Raw genomic sequence first — 20,737 nt, 5'->3', positions numbered from 1 at the left:
GATACAAGTAAATTGTGAATTGCAAAGCTAGTCTCTTTTGGCAAAGCTAGCTCAGAGTGTAACAATAAATACATCTACAGTTAGAGTAAATTAAAAAAAAAAAAAAAAAAAACCAACAAGAAAACCCAAACACAATACTTTGGGGGAATTGTAATAAGCTGTGACAATCGGATAATTATTACAAATTCATTTCACCACTTATGATGTTAAATTGAAAAATATATGAGAGATGAATGTCAAAGTACTTTATCTGATGAAATCTGATTATGTAACAATTTCTTTTGTTAAAAAGGAGTAGAAGTTAAATGGAATATGAGTCATTCTGAAGATCTCTGTTTGTAACATGAACCAATAAAAAAAGACAGCTATATCAGCATGCTGAAATATAAGCTCCATCTACTCAGTTGGAGATTTTTAATGTCTAAATAAATTAGCAGTCATTATTGCAGATACATAGCAAGATAGCATAAAGTCACAGATTTTGGGGGGAAGTAGATTAGTAATGTTTTATGCCTAGCCTCAAGAGCTCTAATACTTTCGAAAAGCTGTCACTTTGTGAGTAGTTTGTGTCTTCCACTTGCAAGATCCAAAATCTCTTTACACACTTACATAAAATTAAAGTTGTTATTCTCACTGCTGATCTAGGAGTGGGGATCATTATGGCAGTTTTTTGTGTGGTTCTTTTGCAGGATTTTAGGAAACAGTGGATTTACACTAGATTCAAGATTTGTTCTAATTGCAGCTGTAAAATACGAGATTGACCGAAGGTATGCAAAATGTGTGCTTAGGAAATTTATGCTTTCTTTTCCCTCTTTGAGCTAGATGGAAGACTTTAAAAATCTTGGATTTGTGCCAAATTTAATTATGCTCAGATTTCTTTATAGAATTTAATTTGTTCCTGACATGCAATAGCAAACCACAGAGCTGCATTGCTCTCCCAACATGAACAGAGAAACTGATTACTTGGAAAGTAGCAGTTGTAAAATTGACATTAGCATGAAAAGCCTGAGGTGAATTTATTTGGCAACCAAGTGTACATCAATAATTTTTTTTTTAGAATGTTTTCAGTTAAACCTCAAAAGATTATCTACTCTCTGTTTCCTTTTAATAAAGTATGGTACAGATACTGAAAAATAAATATGTAAAATATGAACAAAAATGCAACTTGAGCATTACTGGTACTTCCATGAATCAACTGCAATAAAATGCAGAAAGCATGGAGGAAAAGAAGGGGATTATTTATACTGTCCATATTTTATAACCAAACTACTCTTATTTTGAAAATATCTAGATGGCTGCAATTATTGATGCATCTTTTTCCATAGCAGATGAATGCAAAGTTTTAATTCTTAGGTGCAAATTATTTTTCTAATCATTTCAGAGACAGATTAATTTTTTTCCCCTTCCTATAAGAAAATCAAGCTCTTGCTTCAAAAGGGAGGAGGGGAAAATCCTCACACAAGTTGTGTTGTCACTATTGCTGACAGCATCCCAATAGTGTTACAGTGTTTACATTAGTAGCTGTCAGTAAGAAAGGTACAAACCACTATAATTGTTATCTTGGTTTTAGGTTTGTCAAAGTTTAGAAATAGATATGTTGCTTTAATACGTATCAAAAAGCTCTTAATTTGGTGCTTGCTAATTCTGTTTTTTAAGGACCCAGTAAACTATTTTTTTCTATCTTCATTCCTGTGTTCTTAATGTCCTTGTAATTTTTTCTTTTTTTCTTTTTTCTTTCTAATTTTTTTTCTTTTTTGGTTCTTCTTTCCTTTTTTTTTTTTCCATTTTCTCTTCCCAAGGTGTGGTGTTTTGGGGTTGAGAAATATTTGGATGTTCTTTAGAAGCTGAAAATTTTAAGGTCATAAGAAGGTTATGTCAATTGTTTCTTCTAACCTGCATGAAACAGGCTCCATAAAAATAGTAGTCTCTAAGTGTGAATTGTGGTCTGTAAAAATGACTGATTTAGTATGTAAAAAAAAAAAAAAGACGAGGAAACCCCCCTTCAAAGAACAAAAAGAAACAAACAAACAAACAAAAAAAAAACCCTCATGAAACCAGAAAAAATATTTTTCAATTTTTAGAGTTCAAGAGGAACCATTTGTATCACTTTTGAGTGTGGACGATCCAGGTATCAAGGCCTGGTTCTAATTGTGTACACTAATGGTTTAACTGTAGTATAGCTATATGTTATTTGAGACTCCAAGCACTAGATGAGAAGGTTTATTGTGAGGCAGTTAGGCCTTTCATTTCTAGAACAATCATGTCCTCTGATTTAAAAAAAAATAGAAAAATTTTTATATAATGGCTTCAGATGACCTAAATCTAGACTGTAATCGTAGTTCAATTTTCTGAACTTAAAAATTATCAGAACTGAATTTTCAGTTCTGTGTTGTGGCTGCACTGAGTGAAAATGACATTATGAAGAAATTTGGAATTTAAGTATTTGGAGAAGGTTTTTGTAAAAAAAAGTTGTTCTAAGAGGGGAATATGTCGAAAGTAAATTACTGTGGCTTTAAAAAGCCTCACATAACAAAAAATCCTAGTATTTATCATGATAAAAAAAATCAAGCGGTCTGTTTGATTATACATTCTCCTGTGGGGAGAGCTGGCAACAGTCTTTTTAGAGCTGTTAAAGAAGACATGCAGGCACAAATGATCATAAATTCTCATATGCCAGGCATTAGCATATGAAAGGAAGTTACCAAACCAAAGGAAAGAATTATTGATTTATAAATAAAAATTACCTTTCGGTTTCTCTTGTATTAACACTAAGATAACTAAGCAAAGATGCATTGTCAAATGACTCTTTTATTCCCATATTCCTTTTCATATTTGTGACACGTGTTAGGATTCTTAAATGTCAAGTCCTTTACAGGATAACGTTGCAGTGGAATTATTGTTAAAATAATTGTTCAATTCCATCTTTTGCATGCATGACAAAAATAATCAGTTTCTCAACCTAAATGTAAAAGTACCATGCCATTTCTTCTTGAACAGTAGTGTATTTAACAAAAATTTGGCTTGTAACCATGTTTTTAGGGTCATCATTTTTTTTTCAAAGGTAAAAGACCCTTTTCTATATGTATTGCTGTTGATGTTTGAAGGCTCTCATTCAGTCAAGCTTGTGTAGCATAGCTTGTGAATTAGTCTATAAACCACAAAAATATATGTTAACATTCATTGTCAAAGTATCATAGAATCTTAGAATGGTTTGAGTTGGCAGGGACCTTAAAGACCCTCTAGGTCAAACCCGCCCTGAATGTGCTTTCCACCAGCCCATGTTGCTCAAGGCCCCATCCAACCTGGCCTTGAACACTTCTGGGAAGGCAGCAGCCACAACTTCCTTGGGCAACCTCTGAGCATCTCACCACCCTCACAGGACAGAATTTTTTCCTAATGTCTAACCTAAATCTCCCCTCTTCAAATTTTAAACCATTTTCCTTTGTCCTCTCACTACACACCCATGTAAAATGCCCTACCCCAGCTTTCTTGTAGGCCCCCTTCAGGTAATGGAAGGTTGCTTAAGGTCAGCCTCCTTTTCTCCAGGCTGATCCAACCCCAACTTCCTCAGCCTGTCTTCATAAGGGAGGTACTTCAGTCCTCTGATCATTTTAGTGTCTCTCCCCTGGACACCTTCCTGGAGCTCTGTGTCTTTCTTATGCTGGGGTCTCAAACTGGACTCAGTACTCCTTGTGGGCTCTCAGAAGAGCTGTGTAGAGGGGGAGAGTTGATGCAGTTTGGCTTTCTGGGCTGCAAGCACACGTTGATGGCTCATGTTAAGCTTCTCTGTTAAGCACCACCCCAAGTCTTTCTCTTTAGGGCTGTCCACAGTCTTTCTCCTTCCAACCTGTATTTGTGCATGGTATTTCCTCAATCCAGGTGCAGAACCTTTCACTTGCCCGTGTTGGACTTCATGCAGTTTCTACAAGCCTACTTCTAGAGCCTGTCAAGGTTCCTCTGGATGGCGTCACTTCCCTCTAGTGTGTTGACTTCACCACACAGTTTGGTGTTGTCAGCAAACTTGCTGAGGGTGCATTCGATTCCAGTGTCCATGTTGCTGACAAAGATGTTAAACAGCACGGGGCTGAGTACCAACCCGTGAGGAACACCACTTGTCACACATGTCCATTTGAACACTGAACCATTGATCACAGCTCTTTGGGGCATGACCATCCAGCCAGTTCCTTATCAGTGAATGGTCCGTCCATCAAATCCCTCTTATTCCACTTTAGAGATTAGAATGTTGTGTGGGACATTTTTTAAAAAATGTTCATTTTTTAAAATTTGGCTTATATTTGCTCTTTTCCAGTCAGCAAGTACTTCATCAGACTGCCATAACTTTTCAAATATGATAGGCATTGGCTTTGCAACCATCTGCCAGTTCTTTCAGTAGCCATGGATGAATCCCGTAAGGTCCCATGAACTTGTTCACCCTCAGGTGGTCTTGAACCTGCTCTTCATCTACAGTGTGGGAGGATCTTCTTTTTCCCTGTCCCTGCTTTTGGCTTCTGTAACATGGAGGGTATGAATAGAGTCCTTGCTGGTGAGAACAGAGGAAGAGTAGTTATTTGGTATCTCAGCCTTCTCTGCATCTTGGCTGGCCTGCTGTCCTGTTTCCTTCTGGAGTGGTCTCACTTTTTCCCTAGTCTCTCTCTTACCATTGACATACCTATAGACATTTTTCTTGTTGCCCTTAACCTCTCTTGCCAGATCCCATTCTCTCAGTGCTTTGCCTTCCTAACCTGATCTTTTGCTTCTCTGTCTAGTTTGTAGTTCTCCCAGGTTATCTGTCCTTGCTTCCATCCTCTGTAAACTTTGTTTTTACCCCTGAGTGTGTCCAGGAGTTTCTTGCTCATCCACACAGTCCTCCTGGTGTGTCTGCCTGCCTTCCTCTTCACTGAAACACGTTTGTCCTGGGTATGCAGGAGGTGATCTTTGAATTCAGATCAGCTTTCCTGGGCTCCCTTGCCAGGCAGGGTTTTGTCCCATTCTCCCTACCAAGCATATCGTTGAAGAGGCTAAAGTACTCTGTCTGTACTTTACCATCCTTTTCCAAACACTGCTGACAAAATCCATTTCTCTTTGTATTTGTATTGGATTGTTGGATGTAATTAACAAAATAAACATTGAACTCAGTATAATAATAAACTAGGGACATTTGGTGTGTATTTGTAAAGAAAGCCAAACCAAACAACAAAAAACCCTACTCTTAAAACCCATGCTCTGAGTGATAAAATGACAATGTCATGTGAGAATCCTACTGAAATACTGATGTGCCTACTGAAATTACTGATGGGTAAAATAGCCACATGGATATTTTATCTACAGTTTTTATGAAAAAGGGAGAAGCCGTAACATAAATATCAGTTTACTAGGAAAATAACTATTGTGCCTAAAGATACCATCATGCTACAATGAATCAAAGGCCTGCAACAGGTAAGTGTGCTTCAGAGAAATTTCTAATAGCAGCATAAGGAATGCTAAAGTAAACTTGTCTCCAGGCAGCATTCTAGCAGGTAAATGTTAGCGTGCTTCATCCTATGTCCTATTTTCTTCACAAATACCTTTGACAGCATTTCAAATAATACAGATACCATTCACAATTGTATACTTCTCTAATAATAACAATAATAATAATAATACTTCACAAATACCATTTTTGACAGCAATAGTATTAGCCATTTGCTAGATGAAGTCTAAGTACCTTGAGTGTGGTTCTTTTGACAAGGTGTTCTTCATTCTGCCATGAGTAACTTGAAGAACAACATTTTGAAAATACGTTTAGTTAGTAAGGGGAGAAAGTTAATTGAACTTACTGCTTCAAAGACTTTGGAAAGAGATAAAGAATATGTAGCTAGGAAGATCACTGAAGTTATTCAGGTGGGGTTTATTGAAAGGAAATCCACTTGTATTGGTTAACATAATCAAAGTTAAAGTAAGCATTAAAAGGAGTTCTTTTCTTTTTAATTTTTCTTAGTAATTCATATAGTGGCATAGTGTATTGACGGCGTAGTAGAAATATTGTCTGTGTATCTGCAGTGCTAACAGATAAAGCTATAGTTATCTTAAGAAAGGCAGGTTATTGGCGGTCTTACCAGGTGGGTTAATTTTATGGGAGTAATTTTCTCCTACTTAACAGCTAGCAGGATCATCTGAACCAATGCAATGTGAAATTTAGGTAATAAAACATGTTTGAGTGCAGAAATACAGTGAGATATATTTTTTATTTTTTTTTACTATATAGGGAAAGAAAACTGAGGAAATAAAGGGAAGTTAATCTAGATTTCATTTTTTTCATTTAAATTTCAGTCTACAAGAAGTCTGAAGATGTTCTAGTGAAAGGTAATTTGAGTGAAATACGAGCATAAAATCACTGACTTTATGTTCTCTTGGAAAGGAAAAAAACTGGGAGGGAATACAGTGGGACTTAATTAAGTAAATACCAACAAATTGGGTACTAGGTGAGATTATGGAACAATGAAGAGTCATAAAGGAAGAGAGGTCTGTGTAGCCCAGTATTTTGTAATTGATAATATTCAGACAATGAAATGTACATTGCAGGAGTTCTGGGGCAGTTGCAGATTGCATCCTGTGAAGATTTAGGGCAATCTCAGCAAATAATTTCTTGAATTTCATGTGCTAGCTTGAACTCAAGATGTATCTATCTGTAACACTTCATGTAACTGCAGCTTCACTTTCTTTGGTTATTACCCACATTTAAATTGGAGATGTTGGCTCAAATGGACTATGGCCTTCATCCATAGTAGTGTGGGACTTGTTTTATAATATAAGAAATATAATAAGAAAGAAATATAATAAGAATATAAGAAAAGAGGTGCTTCTAAAAAGGTTTTGTTTCAATGGTATGATGCATATTTAAAAAACTTTTTAAATATTTCTTTCTTTCTTCGTCTCTTTCTTTCTTTCTTTGATAACCAGGAAAGCATAAATTAGGGGAAAAGGATGAGCTGAACTCAGAAAAAACTCTGCTAAATCGGAGGGACTGTTCTCTGACTCACTTTCACTGAACTATGACTCTCAGGGGTTTCTTGGTTTTGTTTTTTATTTTGTTTTGTTTTCTTGGTTTGGGTTTTTTTTGGTTTTTGTTTGTTTTTAAGACTTATTTTAGGGTGGTTCTTGCAGACATGAAAAATAAGGAAAAATTAAACACTGGCTATTAATTTTTCTGTACATAAACAATAATTGACATAGTTTACAACCTGCTGTAATTTCTAAATTATATTGTATTAATTTAAATTTAGCTGAGACTTGAACTGAGGGTCAATTTTTTGCAGTCTAGTCTATGTAGAACTCTTATGTCAATTAAAGATACATAAAAGGATGAAATTAAAAATAGTGACTCAAACTTTAAAAAAAAAAAAAGAGGAGAATTTTTTTGTGTGTGTAATTGCTGATTTCAAAAGATAAACACTCTTCCACAACATATCATTTACCAATGAATTTTGCAGAGATTTGTTTTTTGTCTGATCAGATCAAATCCTAAGTAGCTCCTCTTTTGTCAATAACTATTATCACTAAATAAACAAACATACTACTTCTGCCGTGCTTACCCACTTGTTAAAATAAAAGCTGTATTTTCTTTTAGAAGAAAAATCCGCGAAAGATCAAGTGACTCTGCCATTCACAAATTTAAAATTTAGGTTTCAGATTACTGTCAGCTGTTCTGGTTTAATATTTGTGGTGTTTGATATTTGCATTGCAGCTTTGTTGCCAAGATGACAAGCACAATTACTGTGGAGATGCAGACATAATTATGATAACCTTGTTTGTAATCTTTCCCGGTAGGATTTTGGAGATGATGGGTCCTTGTACATTACTAAGGTTACCACAACTCATTTGGGAAATTACACTTGCTATGCTGATGGCTATGACAAGCTCCATCAAACTCATATTCTCCAAGTGAATGGTAAGGAAAAATGTTCTAATTACCAAGTCATAAGAGACAACGTTTTGGATTTTGTTAAGCAGATCCATTTTCGCTGTTTTACTTTTAATATTACTGCACCTTAACATAAAACGAGAGGCAGTTATTTTTCCTTACTGTTCTCCTATAAATAACCTTGCAAAATGAATTAATGATTTATTGCTTCCATATTAATTATAGTTATTAGAAGTAGTAAAGATAATCCAAAGAACTTGCTCTACACTGTGAACTCCTCAACTCTAAGGATCTTTAGTATGTTATCTGCAGAATAATGTTATATATATATATATTCATATATATTTACAGATAAAAAAGTTTTTAGTATTAACTTAGTAATTCTGGAGAATACATATGAAAAAAATAAGCATAAAGTTCTGTTTAACAACTTTGCCTTTAATATAAAGCTAAAAAAATGCACTACCCTGAAAATTTTTTAATTTGTGTGGACTTATACATTTATTATTTTGAAATCTAACCATGATTTTAGTAGATAAAATCTAGGCATCTGGATTTTGATCTTTACATTTTCTTACATGTTTTGTAGTTCTAAAGACTACTTTCCTGAACTATATAGCTAGACCAAGCTGAACAGCAATTGTTACTGGTTCCCTGAGACAAGCCTCCTCTCCCCTCTCCCCTCTCCCCTCTCCCCTCTCCCCTCTCCCCTCTCCCCTCTCCCCTCTCCCCTCTCCCCTCTCCCCTCTCCCCTCTCCCCTCTCCCCTCTCCCCTCTCCCCTCTCCCCTCTCCCCTCTCCCCTCTCCCCTCTCCCCTCTCCCCTCTCCCCTCTCCCCTCTCCCCTCTCCCCTCTCCCCTCTCCCCTCTCCCCTCTCCCCTCTCCCCTCTCCCCTCTCCCCTCTCCCCTCTCCCCTCTCCCCTCTCCCCTCTCCCTTCTCCCCTCTCCCTTCTCCCCTCTCCCCTCTCCCCTTTTTAATATATGTAAGGTTGTTTTAAAATTATTTTAAGCAGCTTTTTTCCTCCACTGTTGAAGAGGCTTTATCCCTGGTGAGCTTTTAAGTCTTTTTTTGAGAGTGACTTGGTGCTTTTCTGCCATTTCAGTGTTCATATTTGGACTCTTAAGTCTACTGTCTGCATTAAACTCTCAGTGTTTGTCATCCATGTTGATATTTAATCCTATCCAGAATTCTGTCTGAACTTGATCTTCTGCAAATTTACTTTATATTAACAGGCTCTTTTTCCTGAAGCATATTCTAGACCTTGTCTCTTGGCCACTGTTGTTGCAATCATTCTTTGTTTCAATTGTTAGTTGTATGAAGTCTTACTATAACTGACTTGCTGGCATCTTATAAAAAAATTCCAAAATACTTTCTGATAGTCGTATCTTTCATTAATATTCACACTAAATGCAGCTTCCACCATTATTTTACTATTCTTTTAATATGATTAATTCTTCTAATATCCTATTTCCCTCCACTTTTTGTTGTTACTATCCTTCACACTTTAAATGACTATGATATTTAGTGTCTGTTCGCAGTTTTCTTAACATATTATCTTTGCCACTGTTTCTCCAAGAAGATGCCTTAGAATATCTATTAATCCATCTCTTTAATTTATTTTTTTTCCATTTTCTCTCCCCTCCCCAACACTTTATAAATGGAGTGCTTTTCCTGAGATAATACATTACATCACATCTTTTCCTCCTTCCTATATTTCTTCAGGAATGCTTTTCTGGCACTTAAATAGTCAGGTAGCAAATACTGGCTAAACCAGTGAGAAGAAGGAAGTGCAGTTTACTTCTATTTTAATTCGGGCACACTCAGCAGAATTAATGGTGAATTAGACACATTAGAAGGTCCTTCACCAACTTTCTCTGTTTCATGTGTTCTGGCTTACCCTAATTTACTACCAAAATTATATTCTTGTTAGCACATTCCCCACCTATTCCTATTTGTTCATAATTTGTAAGAGGGGTGCTGCAGCAGCTAAAAAAATTTGATATTTCATATTTAGTTCAGTTGATCACATATTAAGGCAAAATTCCACTTAATTTGCAGAAAGGTTTTCTGCAAGACTAGAAAATGAAAAAAAAAATACTATTCGGCATAGGTGAAAGAGTCCAATTGCATATTTTTCTGATGATGAAGTGTATTATCAGGAAATTATATATTACACTTGGAAACTACTGTCAACATTCACGGGTACCAAAGGCAATCACTCCTCTTGTTGCTCTGTATCATTCATATCAATTCAAATTTGTCCAAACAAAATGAGTAGTCCATGTTTTTTTCTTTTCAAATAGCTACTTTTCCACCCTATCATACTACTTTCCGCACCTTTTTGGATGCTGATTTTTTGAGGAGTGAGGAAACAAGTCCCTTTGAGCAATAGGATCGTTTGCTATGCATAGTGTGACTAAATGTAGTTAAAACCATTGAGATTAACAGTCAAATGAACAGCTCCTCCACAGCTTAGATCTGTACTTCTTAGAAATAATGTTCCTCAGCACAGGCACAGTGGTCAGTTCTTGTAGCTGTGATAATGACTAATTAATGTAAAGATAATTGTATTAACAGGAGAGTCAGACAAAAGGTTAATGACATAATGAGGCTTTTTGATCACAAGGATCTAATGTGAAGGTTCAGTGAAAACACTAATTAGATTTTAAGTTCTTTCATGAGTTCCACTGTGTAAATGTATATATTTTTAGACTGGTTTTCAACTATTGTATGCATGTGTAATTTTAATTTATTTTTCTTTTAAAATACTCAAATTATTTTTTTAAGTTTTGAATTGCCTGATACAGTACTAAAGAATAATTGTCTTCCTTTGAATAATCAGCATTGTAAATGATATGTTTTATAAACTAATCCTATACAAATAATATGGTAAACTAAATATTATAAACCAACAGGAAGACTGCTTTCAGATTCAAACTTGCTCTAAAAATTGTAGGAGTTTATGGTGTATATCACAAGTCAACTTACATGTGTAGTACCAGTGTGTTATCTTTCTGTTTATGTGTTAACAAAGTTATCCTACTCCCTGTGCTTGCACAATGATTTATAAGGCAAATTCTTTGCAGGCAGTTAACAAGAATTTTCTCCACCTTAGTTCCAAGAGAAAAGAACTATTTAAAAATACCAAAACTTGTGGTACCTCAAAGTAAAAAAAAAAAAAAAAAAAATCCAGACCCTCAGCCAGATATAAAGTGGTGATTTCTAGTGTCTGAAGAACTGTTTACCACCTTTGTTTTTTCAAACAAGGTATCTCAGCTTAATAAAAAATGAGAGTTCACTATATATGCTGTAAGTTTCTTTTTTAAGTACATACCATGTCCATGGGTTCCAGTGTCAAGAAGCTTTTTTTACCCATGAGGATTTTTTTAATGGAGATTGTAAGATGTACTGAATTCACCATATGTGGAACCAACAGTTTCATGTGACTTTTTGAACTGAATGAAAAGGATTGTAGAATGCAATTACAGGTTATGTATGATTTTGCTAAATACAGTCATGCAATGTGTTTTTTCCCCTCTCTATAATCTATGTAAGGACCCATGTAAAATAGGCTTCTTTAGGTTAAGGTATTAGAATATACCTCCCTGAAAATCTGTGTGAACAGTCCCATTACTTATGTACTAAAAATTTGTTTCTGGCTCATATTTATGGTCTGTTATATAAAAAAGTGATTGAAATCAACCCAAAGGTTTTACATCAAAGGGTAATATGAAATTAAAAAATGTATTGCAAAACAAGGGTTGAAAATCTTTTCTAGTTGTATAGAAAACATATCAGGCACAGATTTGCTGAGAGAAGTGGGAAATAGCAGCAGATGGAGGAAAGGTAGGGCAAGAATAAACTCCAGTGTCATGCTAGTGCTTCTCTGTCTGGGAAAACACTGCTAAAGGGAACAGGACCTACTACGAAAATATGAGATAGTAGAAGAAAACTTAGTTTCTTTCACTTGAACAGGTCCTCACCATGGTATCTTCTAACCCTTATGTTGTTAATTTGCCAACAGTGGCATCTTGTGAATATGGATTTTATTTGTATTTCAGTTTTAATATTTCACTAACAAAAAAGTTATCCGAAAAATTTTTTTACTGTAAGGGTGACGGAGCCCTGGAACAGGCTGCCCAGGGGGGTTGTGGAGTCTCCTTCACTGGAGACATTCAAAACCCCCCTGGACACGTTCCTAGGCGATGTACTCTAGGGGGCCCTGCTCTGGCAGGGGGGGTTGGACTAGATGATCTTTCGAGGTCCCTTCCAACCCCTAGGATTCTATGATTCTATGAAAGTTACTCCAAAATTAGCATCTGTCTTTTGCCCAAGTTAACCCATACATTTCTTCTTCTAATGAATGAAAATTCTCCAAAATTGGACTGTTAGAAAAATTTCTTTGCACACACTGCAGTCCATCAAGGTGTGGTAGTTAAATTCCTCCAAGTTTTTATGTGCATTGAGAATATTTCACTAGGTTAAAACAAACAAGAAATATCCTATCATAGATAGTCAGACTGTAATGAGTTGCAGTGCTTTGCTATTGGCAGTTCTGTCTCTAGGGAGATAAAGCTCCTTGATCATCTTGAGGCAAGGTGAAGAAACAAACTGACCTTTATGCAGTGGAAAATCTGCAGCATGGGGTAGGCTGCTAAAGGACCTTCTCTTGAGAATAACTGAACAGGCCAGACATGAAAACTGGACCCAAGGAAGTGAGGCTGAGTAAGACTCAGAGCTCAGGTGCCAAAAAAGACTCAAGCCATCTGAATGTGAGTTGGGTTTAGTGTGAGGAACAAAGTGGAGAAGGCAAGGTCTCAATATGGAACATACAGATCCTATGGGAAAAGAGAAATGGGAAGAAGTCGAGGGGAAACAGGACTGGCAATGTCAGGCTTGAGATTAAAAGTAGAGATCTGCATCTATGAAAGCAAAGTCCCTTTCAAAAACTCATCATAAACCTTAAATCCCTGATTTTTATAAGCTCTTGCTCTCAGCTGGTAGTCTAAGCAACCAAGAGCCATAATTTTCATGTTTTTAATCTTCCATGTTCTCTTACTATATTTTTGCAGTTTGCATACTGGGGCAAATTTGTGTGTGCATTATTTGAAAGCACCATAATCTTTAATTGGGTTTAAAGTATCCCTGAAACCTACTGATTTCCACACTAAGAAGTGACCTAAGTGTAGAAATCTGAGAAATTTCTATGCTCCAATAGAACAGCATGCTGGGACATTTATAGTAAACAGTTGGATAGCATTGTAAAGTATTTAATGAATGTTCCAAAATATGTATAGGTAATTTTTTATCTTGTTATCTTCTTTCACTCTCAACTTCATCCTCTGCTCAGCCATGTTTTTTGACACAAACTAAGTATTACACATTTTAAAGCTGTGTTAAACACAACTTCAGGGAATAGGAAATATGCTTTTTTAACCTTCATTACAGCTATTTTTTCTATTGTTAGAAACAACCTCAAGCAAGTTATCTTTAGATATATAATTAGATAGAAAATTAGTAATTATTTATCTAAAAATACACACAGCAAGGTTTTTTTCATCTTGCTTGATCATTGATTACCAATAGGAATATTTCCACTCTGATGTCATACACCTTGTCTTTGCAAATGCTGATGTGTAGTATATAGCAGATTTCTAGTTGGTAAGGATATACAGCAGCAAGTTTCCAAACCTTGAAGCAGTGATGTCAACAATTCTTCTATTTTGTTAATGATGAAACTCAGAAAGATACTCTTACAAATGTCCTGTTTAACACTTATATTAATGATCTGTGTGATGGGGCATAGCTGTACCTTCAGCAGGTTTGCAGGTGACACTGAACCTGTAGGAACCTCATGAAGTTCAACAGAGAGAAATGCAAAATCCTGCACCTGAGGAAGAAAAAGGGGGACACTCCGTTGGAAAGTAACTTAGCAGAAAAAAACCCTGGGGCTCCTGGTGGACCAGCCTGAGCATGACCCAGAAATGTGCCCATGTACTAATGAAGGAAAATGGTACTTTTGGCACAGAAGGTTCTGTCTCAATATCAGGAAATTTTTTTATTTTTTTTATTTTTTTTACTTTGAGGATGACTCAGCCCTAGCACAGGTTGTCCAGAGAAGTGATAGAATCTCCCTCTGTGGAACTATCCTTAAATCTAGATATGGTCCTGGGCAACCACCTGTAGGTGGTCCTGCTTTAGCAAGGAAGCTTAGACAAGGTTACTTCTGGAGGTCCCTTTCAACCATTATGTGATTCTGTGATTACATGCTTTATAAAGGTAAGATGGATTGTTTATAACTGTTTTAGAGACAGGGAAAAGGTGGAGATGAAAGTATTAAAGAAATGGTTTGTGAAATAGGACGATTATAATCCCTGTACATCACATCATAACTTACTTGTTGTACATTATTAGTATTTTATAAAGAAACTTAAGGGGAAAAAAAAATATTACTCAACCCAGAACTATTGAATTAGAATTCAAACTTTTTTCATTGTTACTACAGGCAGTGAAAAGAGTGTTTTCTCACAGAACATTCTCTCTGCTTCATAAATTCCCTGTGACAGAGTTCAGCATTGAATGTCACAGCATATGAGACTAACACCACATCTCTGTGTTGCACTGTTGTTATATATAGCTGCAGAAGTCTTCAGAATTGCTTATAATTTTTTTTTTTTTCTGAAAATGAACGATAGTCTTTTCTCAACTGAATTATAATTGCTTCCTGCCTTCAGTTCCACCAGTCATCCGAGTCTATCCAGAGAGCCAAGCCAGGGAGCCAGGTGTGACCGCCAGCCTTCGGTGCCATGCTGAAGGTATTCCAAACCCACAGCTTGGTTGGCTGAAGAATGGAATTGATATCACTCCAAAGTTATCCAAACAGCTAACTCTTCAAGGTAAAAGGGCATATTTATTGTTCTCTACAGGTTGTGAATACTTTATCAATGCATCCCTCTGTCCCTTTTACATAGTTTTAACCAAGGCTTGAAGTCTAAGCTAAAGTATTTCAGATGTCTTCAAGTTACACTCCCAGATATATCTTCTCTGTTTTCTCCTTATTAAAATGATGGTTATACTTACTGCAGGACTACCACTATATTCTCTATGCAAAAGTATGTAGTTTCAGAGTGTGCAGCCCAATACACAGTCCCAATTCAGTGTTAGAATTTGTTACAACTGCTATATTAATGCCATTAAATGAGTATTCAACGCCGATATCTAAACTGGGAAGCAATGCTTTTGTCTGCGAAGATTTTAGCCCTACAGCATTGATGTAGTTGTTTTTCATGAGTCTAGATTTAAATTAAGGTCAGAACATGGACCAAACTCTACCTTTACTATAGCTTAGTTGAAAAGAGATTTTTGACTGGTGAGAATCTCGGTGAGACTTGGGCATCTGATGGTGGAAAGGATAGGAGGAGAAATACCTGAAATGGATGTGCTGTTTTCTGAGTGGTTCCTCTAAGGGAGAGAAAAGACACTGCACACACAAAGAACTCCTGATATCTAAAGGAAAGTCTTAATTTTAATGAACATTAAAGGTCAGTCTGTGAATCTTCAGTTCTCAGCAAATTCCATGAACCTGCCCAGCACCTTGCCTCACACAACACCAGAACTATTGCAGTCCTGGTGATTTTGAATCAGCTTTAGAAAAAAATAACTCAAGCCGCCACTGTTCCCTTCCAAATCATCTCTAATTAATCTCCAAAACCAGGATAAGTATTACAATAGGACAACTATAAGACTTCAGTGTAAGAAACAGTGGAACAGCAAAAGAGAAAGTCTTTTCTGGAGAGTGTCTTACCTTTCCTATAGGTGTCATAGTCATCTACTCCTTCGTGGCCCTCTGGATGTATGTGAACAATTACTTCGCAGAAAAGTTTTACAATATAGGTAGCAAGTAATGGACTCATCTTCCATAGCAGCAAACTGTTAATCTCTCCTGCAAGGATCTGAGTGAATTTTTCCCCCTACCTCTATATCATATATTGATTAAAAAAATAAAAAAATGCTCTTCATTAAGCAGAATACACTTAGTTCCATTTTCTTGAAAATACTTATTTGAAATAAAATTTTGAAAAATCTCAATGCATTTTCCCCTGTGTTTTTCCTGAGTTAAACTCACTCTGCATTGGCTTCAAGCAAAAGATGGTCTTGAATCAGTGTTACCCCATAGCCCAGTGCCCCTTCTAGTCCATGTTTTAGAAAACTTACAAACTTGTTTGCGTAAAATAGATTGTACAGTTGAACACATGTACATAAAATGCAATGAAATATTGTTCACGTCATTATTCACGTTATTTAAAAACTTTTTCCTATGAAACCAAAAGTGGGTTTGTTTGCATTCCAACTCAAGCTGCCATACAACTTCTGAAATGGTTTCCATAAACTGCTGTACAATTATGTACAAAAATGTAGGTGTACAATTCCATGTGCCTGTTTTTTCTGTTGTTGCAGTTTATTAAAATAAAACCAAAACCAATTTCCTCTGATTAGTAGAAACAAATACATTTATTTAAATTATTGGTTATGTTGAAATTGTAGCCTGGTATGTTCCATGGAAATCTGAGTTATTTTGTGTAAAGCCAGCAGTAATGTCAGGTGATCAAATGCAACATAATAAACCCATGGTATTTACCTGGTTTAAAAGACAAACATATTTATTTAAACACATATAAAAACTTGGGCTTTCTATTTGCCTCTGAAATGCAAAATCAGCTGGGATATTCAAGATATCTGTACAATGAATAACAGTGCATGCAATTCACTAGCCAACTGAATACCTTTGGATTAGTTTGGCATGCCTCCAGGTTATGAACTCAGGAATGAAAATGGTTTAATTAGTATGAGCTAAGAAATCTTTCTAATGTATAATCTGAAAGAACTGCAGCATGTCTTCATGTTTAATTTTTCCTCTCCTTGCAGCAAATGGCAGTGAGGTTCACATTAGCAATGTGCGCTATGAAGATACAGGAGCATATACTTGTATTGCAAAGAATGAAGCAGGGGTGGATGAAGACATTTCTTCTCTTTTTATAGAAGATTCTGCTCGCAAGACCCGTAAGTGTGATGAGAAGAATAAAAAAACATGTTGGCATTAGAAATTATGAAACATTAAATAAAATAAGTATGTGTAGGTAACTTAATTAAAAAAAAAAAAAATTAAATAATTACATCCAAGAGCCACCAAAAGCATTGCGCATCATTTGAAGTTTATTTAGAAGTCAAATAGTACCTCTAATTCATTCTGTGAATTGGCATATTTTTCACATTGCTGTTAAAATTTGGAGTTTCCTCATGATAGATTTGTTTCATATGAAGGGACTATTAAGTTGAAAAGGAACCAGATTCCTAAATAAGGCAAAGCAGTGTCATTTGTGGGGTTAATGTGAGTGTGGGAGGAAGACCTTTTCCAGTCTTTCTTCCTGTATGTTCTTGACCAAGTCAAACTTGGTCCTCATAACATGAGTGTTGTCACAGGAGCTTATCTGTCCTGCTAACATTCAGCAGGTCCAGATCTGTTCTAGCCTGCCAGTACTTTTCTTGTGCCCAGATAACTGTGGCTCTCCAGAACCACAGAGTAGCAATGATTATATTCACTCGCTAAGATGGGAGTTCACTGTGCTGAAGAAATCTCTACCACTATTGAAAAGTAGCTTTCTTTATCCACTGTTGAATGCTGCTGGGGCGTATAAAACCTATTTACCTGTTACTTATCTGCCTTGTTACTTACCTCTTTCCCCTTCCCTTTCTCTCCTTTGCTTAGAAAAATCCACTCTTGGGTTTACACTTCACTGACCTATTTTTGCTTTATTTATTTATTTATTTATTCTTTTTTAATCTTTTATTTTAATGAATGCTACATATTAATTAGCAAACCTCTAGTAAACATATAGTTAATTTACTAGTGAGTCATTGCATTAATTTAAGGCATTCCTATCTATGTTGAAGCTTATTCACTTGTGACGAATACTTGACAGAAGATAATAGAGACAAAATTAGTAGCACTGCAAATCTGCTTGACACTTCCCGTTGTAAGATACCGAATTTCCTTATATATGGTTTTATTAAGCTTTAAATGTTTCAGAGGAAATATTCCATGCAAGAAAATTTTATAATTCAAATGTTAATATCTTTACTTAATTGCTTTCAGGAACGGTAATTATAACTGTCATTTCAGAAGTTGTTTCTTGTAAGTGCTGCGAAAACGACTGCTCAGATATATCTGAAAAAGGTAGCTGAGGATAAATAAGCTGACTGATCATGCTGACTCTCTAGTAATCTGGTGATAGGAAGTAGCTTGGTTATCTCCACTTGTCTTTTGCAGTCTGTGAAAAATGCCAAGAAATTTGCCAAATTACAAAAGCTTGACAAATTAGAATTTGTTTATGCTTGGTTAAGACTTGTTTGGCCTTAACAACAAAGCATTTATATCCATCTGTCCAGTTTCCAAATATTTTAGTTACATAATTGTTGTCCTCTGAAGACCTACCTCATCTGCACTGGTTATGCATCAATAGCCACACCTAGGGAAAATACTGTTTTCAGGTTACAGAGGCATCTAATGCATGTGTGCAATATAAACAGGAAAAAAAATAGCAGAATGAATGGCAAACCTGCACTGACCCATGGAAAGTGTGATATATATAACAGATATATACATATATATATATATGTATATGTATATATATATATATATATACACACACACACACACACCATAATGTAGAGTGTAACTTAGGGCTGCCAGGTCATTTATTATTTTAAACTTTCCTCTTTGGAAATTCATATTCCAGTTCCCAAGAAAAGTAAATATATTTTAACAGTAATCACCAAGATGCTAATTTGAGGTTGAAGTGAATGGAAAATACTGTGAAAGTGCTTTGTCAAACGGATCTGTTCAGTAGATGCCAGAACAGGACACTGAATCATTATTTTTGCCCCACATTGGTAAAACTGATGGCGGATGACGGTCCTGAGAGTACTTTGGCCTCTTCTTAGTAAAATGTGCACTAAATTAAAACTTCTGAAAATATGCTTTCATTTTGGCATTTTTTGAAGTGACAAGAATTAAATTATTTTCTTCAAAATACTTTAACTTCAGCATTTTTTATCCAGTTAACTCATTCTGTTGCTCAAATTTGATATTCTTGACATCTGTGTCTAAATAAGTTTGCACTTTTTACTAGATTGGTGAAGATGTAATTGAAATTTTTAGCTTTTTTACCTGTGTGAACATCTTTTATAAGTACTGGTGATAAATGTCTGGTGCTGTCTTTTGTAAGACCCTGTTTAATTCCTCTGATTTTAACCATTTAGATTGAAGTATCCTGTTATTGCTGTCCCATCTCAAGCAACAGCTTATTTTGTTGTTTTAAATTTTAAATGTTTCTTCCACCACACTACAGACACTTCTGAAACAGATGTTAAGAAGAAAATACGATTTTATTCATGTTTAAAATAGTATAATTATATTACTTTTTTACTGTACAGTCTGGGACTTCATATTGGTAGTTTGTGCAGTAAGATTATAATTAGCAAATACTACAATGAAAATAATGATTTCTCCAGTGTTTGACACAGTGAAAATTGCCAAGTAACCAGCAATTAATATAATGAGTGAACAATTCTTGGGAGTTTGGTAGAGTTCTAAAGATGCCATTTGAACTCAATAGACACAGGCTTTAGGACTACCAGGGTAGTGAGATTCTCAGTGAAATTGCTTTTTGTTTGCTCCATGGGTTTTTGTGGATTTGCAAGTGAGGGTAGCTTTTTTATTGTGCTTTTGGCATTCCTTTCCTTGACTGGTCCTCCCAAGTAGCATCTTGAAAGATAGTTAAGGAGGAATAAGATGGAATAAAATTGAACTGAAACAGCTCTGGGTAAGGGAGCAATGGATGAGGCCAATAATACGAGGAAGGAAGTGATGAGGGTGGGAGGCAAGATGGACAACTGGCAGCAGCAGGTGGAAGAGGAGAGGTTCATAAGAGCACTGAAACACTGAAGGAGAAAGAATGATCAGAGCACAGGGGCAAAATGACCTCTGAAAAGCTACATAATTATCCTCTGTAAGATGTGGGGTGCATCCAGGCGTATCCAGTATCTTTCATGTCATGTCATTAATTTTCTGTGATCACACAGTGACAGCATCCGTTTTATACAGCTGCTCCTTTTTTTTAATCCACGTGGAGAAAAACACTACATCTGATACCACTTAAAATAAACAAGAGAGTTGTATGAAAATATTGAACTTTCCACTGTTGTGGTAATTGGAACATTTTATTTAACATACCTTTTAAAGTAAGACAGCATATTGGACTATAAATTTATATTAAAAGGAAATTGCAATAGTGAAAAAAAATCAAAAGAATGACTGTAGGTAGAAATAGTTTGTAGTGTGAGATAATTCTGATAGTATTTATATATCTAGTTCTTCATGTATCGTTCTGACCATTTCTGACAAAAGGAAGTTGTTTCTTCCATCTAAGTATCAAATTAGTTGTACTTATAAAACTCTCAATAATTCTGTGATTTTGTGATTCTTCTTCAGGCTTTTAAGTATGCTGCTTCTAATATAAGACCTGCAGAAAAGAAGGGCTTCTGTATGCAAAAGTCTGTATGCTTTTTCCAACGTTTTAGAGCCAGTTGTGAGGAGTCTGTCCTCTGCAGAACCTCTGTGTAGGTGTTGGAAGGTTACTATTAGGTACCCCCAAAGCCTTCTCCTCTTGAGGCTGAACAAGCCCATTTCTCTTGTTAATTTTCTTTCTGATGTGTATGCACTTTATAACATGGTCTTTGTTCTGCCTTCTTTTTCCCAGCAGGAAAATTCCCTGCCTG

At 35.8% G+C, this 20,737-nt stretch overlaps 1 protein-coding gene across 4 annotated transcripts in view; it reads left to right on the top strand.

Annotated features, from left to right (window-relative positions):
* FSTL5 (follistatin like 5) overlaps positions 1 to 20,737 on the top strand; it is a 253,016-nt gene that overhangs the window by 185,828 nt on the left and 46,451 nt on the right. For all 4 annotated transcript variants that reach the window (XM_071743084.1, XM_071743087.1, XM_071743088.1 and 1 more), the window contains exons 8-10: positions 7,807 to 7,927; positions 14,635 to 14,796; positions 16,826 to 16,960. In XM_071743084.1, the coding sequence (XP_071599185.1) occupies positions 7,807 to 7,927; positions 14,635 to 14,796; positions 16,826 to 16,960 (418 nt within the window). The remainder of the gene's footprint in view (positions 1 to 7,806; positions 7,928 to 14,634; positions 14,797 to 16,825; positions 16,961 to 20,737) is intronic.

The sequence above is a fragment of the Heliangelus exortis genome, chromosome 4 (assembly GCF_036169615.1).
Source record: "Heliangelus exortis chromosome 4, bHelExo1.hap1, whole genome shotgun sequence".
In the NCBI taxonomy this organism is placed as follows: Eukaryota; Metazoa; Chordata; class Aves; order Apodiformes; family Trochilidae; genus Heliangelus; species Heliangelus exortis.
The sequence above is the reverse complement of the archived record's forward strand: the minus strand, read 5'-3'. Positions and strand labels throughout refer to the sequence as shown.